This window comes from Cystoisospora suis (assembly GCF_002600585.1).
Source record: "Cystoisospora suis strain Wien I chromosome Unknown contig_2949, whole genome shotgun sequence".
Classification (NCBI taxonomy): domain Eukaryota; phylum Apicomplexa; class Conoidasida; order Eucoccidiorida; family Sarcocystidae; genus Cystoisospora; species Cystoisospora suis.
In genome coordinates this window covers 15,920-21,656 of record NW_027155744.1, presented here as the reverse complement: position 1 = coordinate 21,656, position 5,737 = coordinate 15,920, and the positions used below count along the sequence as shown (strand labels likewise).

The following is a 5,737-nucleotide window of genomic DNA, read 5'->3' as shown; positions in this document are numbered from 1 at the left end:
CGAGAAGGTCACTCTCACAGTTGCGGCGATATGTCATGACGTCGGTCATCCAGGGAGGAACAACCAGTTCTTCATTAATGCCTATGATACTCTGGTATGTACATACACATTCATACATATTCATACACGTACATATTCATATATATTCATACACGTACACATTCGTACACGTACATATTCATACGTATTCGTAGGTACATACGTACATATCCGCACATATTCATACATGCATCCATCAAGTCCAATCTGAGTGAGAATGAATGAGGTGACCGTCTCTTCCGAGTGTCGTCGTATATTGATGGAGATTTCGCCGACAAAGAATAACGTGCGAGTACTCCTTGGGTGAAGAAGTCTTCGACGGTATTGTGATCAACTGCGGGGACAGAAAGAGAAGAAGAGGTTGATGTGCATGAGTCGCTTACATCAACGGAAGGCAGCACGCGACGTGGAAGACGACGACTTAGCTTGTGTTTCTTCTGCTCTTGGTTCGTGTTTCTTCTCTATCTCGAAGGTGTAGAGAACATTGTTGTCTTGGAGACCGTTTGTGCCTCGACGTGATACTAGCTACATTCCTATCATGGATTCCTATCTATCTATATATGTATGATGGGAGCTGCATTCCTATCATCCGTCACCAACTACGTATGTATACGTATAGATCGCTGCAGCTGCGTCTGTATCAGATCAAACTAGATATACATATGTATACATCATTCTAGCTACATCGCTATCATACACAAAGCTATATATATATATATATATAGTTATTGTAGTAGGGAACGCGTAAGTGACATGAGAGGAGAGGGTTGTCTCTCTCTCTCTCTCTCTTTCTGTGTCATGGGGGCGCATCCTTTTTGAGTCTATTCTTCTACATGTGGAGGGGGATGATTTAGGAAAGATGTTGTGATACTTCTCAATCTTCCTCACAAGTCAAATAGATGTGTGAGTTTGTTGAAAGATTTCTTGAGTCTAGAAAGAAGGCCCCTTACCTTCATGCCGTGCAAAACTCTCCATCTTCCTCTTTAAGTGATGGGAGAGACCATGGGTGAAATGTATGATCTTCACTCTTCTTCATATCTGGGATTTCTTCTTGAGTGTTGCTTTCTTTTCTTGGTAAGATTCTCATGCCTTGAAGGAACTATGGGATGTTTTCTTACCACCTAGTTTGTATCTATATATGTCTCTATATGCTGCCTGTCTGATGAGTTTAAAGCAAGCTTTTCTCCTCGAACTCTTCTCTCGACCCCGGCAACGGCGACGTGGTTCGTAGCGTACGGAAAGAGCGACCCATTTTTTGCATTGCTTTTCTCAACTTCCCTTTTCTTCTTCTTCTTCTTCTCTTCTTTTTCTTGTGCTTCTTTAGGCTGTGATATATAACGACGTCGCAGTTCTCGAGAATTTTCATAGCTGCCTGACCTTCCGTACCTTAGAAGGCAAGGACTGCAATATCTTTGTGAACTTTGATGACGCAGTAAGCATTCACCGCTCAACTCCTTCTTTCGCTTTCGAGGAAAGCAACCACAAGCTCTCTTTGCTTTTCTTGTGTATTGATTGTTGACTAGGGGGAAGTAGGGGTGAAGTGATTTGGTAGATTACACGAGGCATGAAGACTTTTCTTCTTTTTAATTGGGGCCGAACGAAGAGAAAGGAATCTCCTCTTTCTGTTCTTCTCAACCTTGTTTCGCAACTTTCTCTTATCCCTAGACCCTTGGCTCTCATCGGAGGAGAGTGGGATAGGATAGGAATCTCTGTATGTCGTAAAATAAATACATATATCTAAGCGGAGGAGGGAGGTATGATGTATGAAGTATGGACACAGAGTTCTGTTTGGTGAGGAAAGAAGGAGAAGAAGGTTTTCCTCTTTTTTCTTTCTCTTTCTCTTTCTCTCTCTCAATCTACATGGTTGGTGTAGATGTGGTTTTTCTTGTATAAGGCGGTTGTTTGTTGTTTTCCCGCTTTTTTGTGATCTTTTGTGTTGCCTTGCATTTTTTGCCTCAGGATTTCCGCTATGTCCGACAGTATCTGATTGAGTGTATCTTGGCGACAGATATGAAGCAGCACTTCGAAAGTATATCACGATTCAGGGTGAGAAGACTTGAAACGAAAGGAAGGAAGAAAGAAACAAAGAAAGAACTGAATCTTCAACACAGGAAAGACAAGCAAGAAAGAAAAGAAGAAGAGGGATTAACAAGCTAACAAACAGACAGACAGACAGAGACCCTCGTGTGTGGGGTCTTCTCATGTGATGATGATGATGATGCACTCCTCGTATTCTGGGGGTGGTGGTCGTTGTGATCCATCGCGTATTTCTCAACTCGTTCATAACGGCGCTCTAGATAACTAGGCGATTCTAAAGAAAGCTCTCATGATGCGGTGATAATAGTGATGATGAGGATGATGAGGAATGCAGGGCCCCCCTTCTCAGTTTTCCTCTTTGTACCATGATAATGATGATGATGACGATGCTAATAGTAGATGGCTTTGTGATCCTGATGATGATGAAGATTCTTCTGATGACGTATTCCAGTCATCTCAATAAGGATGATGCTAGTGATGATGTTTCCTATCGCTGTTGGTACTACGATCACCGTCCCTACGACTACTACTACTTTCAATACTACTATTGTGATGAGGATGATGATGATGACGACTCGTCTTCCTACTATTACTCTTCTTGTAATGACTATTCCTCTTGTTCCTCTTACTACTATTACTACTACTATGGTGATGCTGATGACGTGTTGAACGACGGCGGGGGTCTTACAATGATTTTATGAAGTCTAGTGTTGATGTGTTTGGTTACGATGCCTCCCTCGTTTGGAAGTTTAGCTCATCATCTGACTGGAATAGATAGACCGTGAGATTTTGCATGCAGACGTCTAGTCATGTGCGTCCGGTTGTCTTCTGCCTATCGACAATGTATGGCCGCAGGTTCGACGAAATTCTCCGGAGTTCAATTATATGAAGAATGTGGAAGATCGATGGTAAGACAACACCTATCAAGAACGGAGATCTTTCTTTTTCTCTCCTCGAGATGTCGTGCCTCGGTCATCTGTAGCCGCTGTTCGCAGACTGCCCGGGAGTGCATGCTTGGCATAAGCACCGTGTGTTGAAAGGCGACCGCAGGATCTCTCTAAACGCATAGCAGTGTGTATACTTGATCCTTCAGGGAAATCTATGCGCATCTGTCTTCGACCTGTTCATTCACGGCATGCAGGCATGTATGATTCGGTCGGTGGTATGTATATCTTTATACCTAGGTATAGATATAGATTAGGTTACACATATGGGGCACAGATCCATGCCGAGTGAGTTCACTGGAGCTTCCAAGTTGTGTAAAGCTCAGCTAGACCCCTTCCCATGACAGTCGGGGTGATGAGCGGTAGCTGACGCCGCTCCTATGAAAGCGAGAGGGGGGGGGGGGCCTGAGGGGAGGAACTTCACTTTCTCATACATCTCCATCATACCGTCGGTAGGCGGAAACGCACGAGTAGAGTGATGACGCGCCCAGGTAGTTCTGATGCTCTTCTTCATGAATCGGAAGTATGGTGGGGCACGATGCCGGTCTACCTTTATCAGGGCGACCGTGGGTAGGGCTTCACGATCTCATGTTTTCTTTTTCGTCGCCAGAAGGGTCGAGGTACCTATGGTTGAATATGATGTAGTATGATTATGTGTGTATGAGTGTGTATGCATGCATGCATGTGTATGTATGTAAGAATGTATTTATGTATGAATGCATATGTATATGTGTCTGTATGACTATGCATGTATCTTTTCAGGCTTGTGGCACGAATGTGCGTCAAGGTTGCGGATATAGGCCATGTAAGATCTCCATCAACATAGTCATTCGCATGTTGCGTGGTTTACTAAACAAGTACTTGAGAGCGGAGACTTTCCTGTGTGACGAGAATTGCTGTTCCTGCTCTGTCATTGAGCTGTCTGCGGAAGATACCTACGTAGGGGTGTGAAGTGAAGGGCTACCAAATTGCTCGAGTTCTGCAACCATCTGTTGTCTATTTCTTCAGTTAGGTCGCATATGTGAACGTACCATCTTGCCCTCCGGGTACCTTAGGCTTGTGCCTTTCATCAAGTGTTTCGTAAGAGTACACACGCATTCACATATAGATATGTATAGCTATCTAGCTGTGTATATTCAGAGAGAGATTGGAAGTTTTTCATTTGATTGACCTCAAAAGATGTAGACAGTGGATACTTGGGCTGCTTCTCTCTCTCTGTCTCTCGTAATCTGCCGATTCATCGCATAGCCGCGCCCAACAATCCCAGCAGCAGGGGTCGTCACTATACGAGATTATCCGCGATGAGTACTACTTCAGCTGTCGTCTCATTCTTGCGCCCCGCTCCCCCGTTTGTGGTCGTCGTCTCTCACGAACCGCCACTTCTTTCGCTGTTGTGTACAATTACATACTTCTACACGAGGACGCAACATACCCCATGTGATGGATGTGGTTGACCTGCCGTGGGTGTGGAGCTTGTCGACGAAGAAGGAGGCGGAAGTCGCGGAGAGGGGGGTTGGTAGGCTGGTGGGCCATGGTGGTGGTACGGGTGATCTGTATTCGAAAGACTTGAGAGATGGACAGACAGACACATAGATAGATAGATAGTTAAAGATCTCTTTAGATAGGGGGGCACGCTGGCATTGCTTCTTCTTTTGTAAATGGATTGTGTCTTGATGAACAGTCGAGTGTGCCCTGGTCACAACACTTCGAGTGGTCCTGTCGAGTCGTTGAGGAGTTTTACCTCCAAGGAGCAGAAGAGCGAGCAAGAGTAAGGAGACGTCGTCTATCTTCTGAAGAGTCATACGCGTGTGTATAGTTTAGCACAGTCCATCAGCCATGGGGGACGTTCAAGAGTGTTCACCTGTATCTCTTTCTGTTTCTTGGATAGAAGCAAAGGCGAAGCAAGGAACACCTCCCCTCTATATCTCTAGCTTGTGAACGCTCGGTAGAAAGATCATATTAGCACATTAAGTGGAGAGGCGGGTTGGTCTGAAGATTGAGAGAGGGCATCAAGGGTGGTCGTGGTGTATGTTCGTAGATGAGGGGACGGAAGTTACAGCCGAAAAGAGAAGTTGTTTGTAGTACCTTACAAACCTGAGTGTGAAGTTATACCTAGCCGTCATGACTACAGACTTCGATGAAGCTCGAAGACGGTGCTTTGGGTGTCACGGGGTAAGGCCGTCGTGAACCTACTGCTAAACCATGGTGTTGTTTTTTCCTAGCGTTGTTTGTCCTCTTCGGGTAGATAGCTGTCTGTCTAAAGCATCTCCATCATGACCACCTCTTTTCTTGTGGAAAAGATACTGGAGTAGGTACCTGCCTCTTGGACCTCCGCTTGTGTCCGTATACCTTCATGAGGATTGTATATATATGTATATCTTGGTTGCTCGACTTATGTCTGGTAGACAGTGAAGGTGAATTAATGGCTTTGTGTAAGACACAGGTTGTTTCTTTCCTTTCTTTTATCTTCTTTATCTGTACTTGCCACTCAGGGCCTGCCGTTGTCACCTCTGTGTGATCGAGAGAAGCACGCAGACATGGCTAAGTCACAGGCGGGTTTCCTCGAATTTGTCGTCAAGCCTCTACTTAAGGAGATTGAAGAAATTGATCCCTTCGGTCGTGTCGGGTACTCTTCACAATAAGACATACATACATGGATATGTCTGCATCTATATTTATCCGTCTTCCGTCCAAGATATCTGTCTATCTATCTATCT

The 5,737-nt window shown here is 44.8% G+C and overlaps 1 protein-coding gene across 1 annotated transcript in view; it reads left to right on the top strand.

Annotated features, from left to right (window-relative positions):
• The window catches only part of CSUI_005937 (3 5 -cyclic nucleotide phosphodiesterase domain-containing protein), a 24,204-nt gene that overhangs the window by 12,156 nt on the left and 6,311 nt on the right, over positions 1-5,737 (top strand). Inside the window, exons 10-15 of the mRNA XM_068066103.1 lie at positions 1-94; positions 1,364-1,471; positions 1,999-2,085; positions 2,932-2,984; positions 3,783-3,825; positions 5,513-5,646. The exon at positions 1-94 is cut by the window's left edge and continues 66 nt beyond it. Coding sequence (XP_067921919.1) covers positions 1-94; positions 1,364-1,471; positions 1,999-2,085; positions 2,932-2,984; positions 3,783-3,825; positions 5,513-5,646 — 519 coding nt within the window. The remainder of the gene's footprint in view (positions 95-1,363; positions 1,472-1,998; positions 2,086-2,931; positions 2,985-3,782; positions 3,826-5,512; positions 5,647-5,737) is intronic.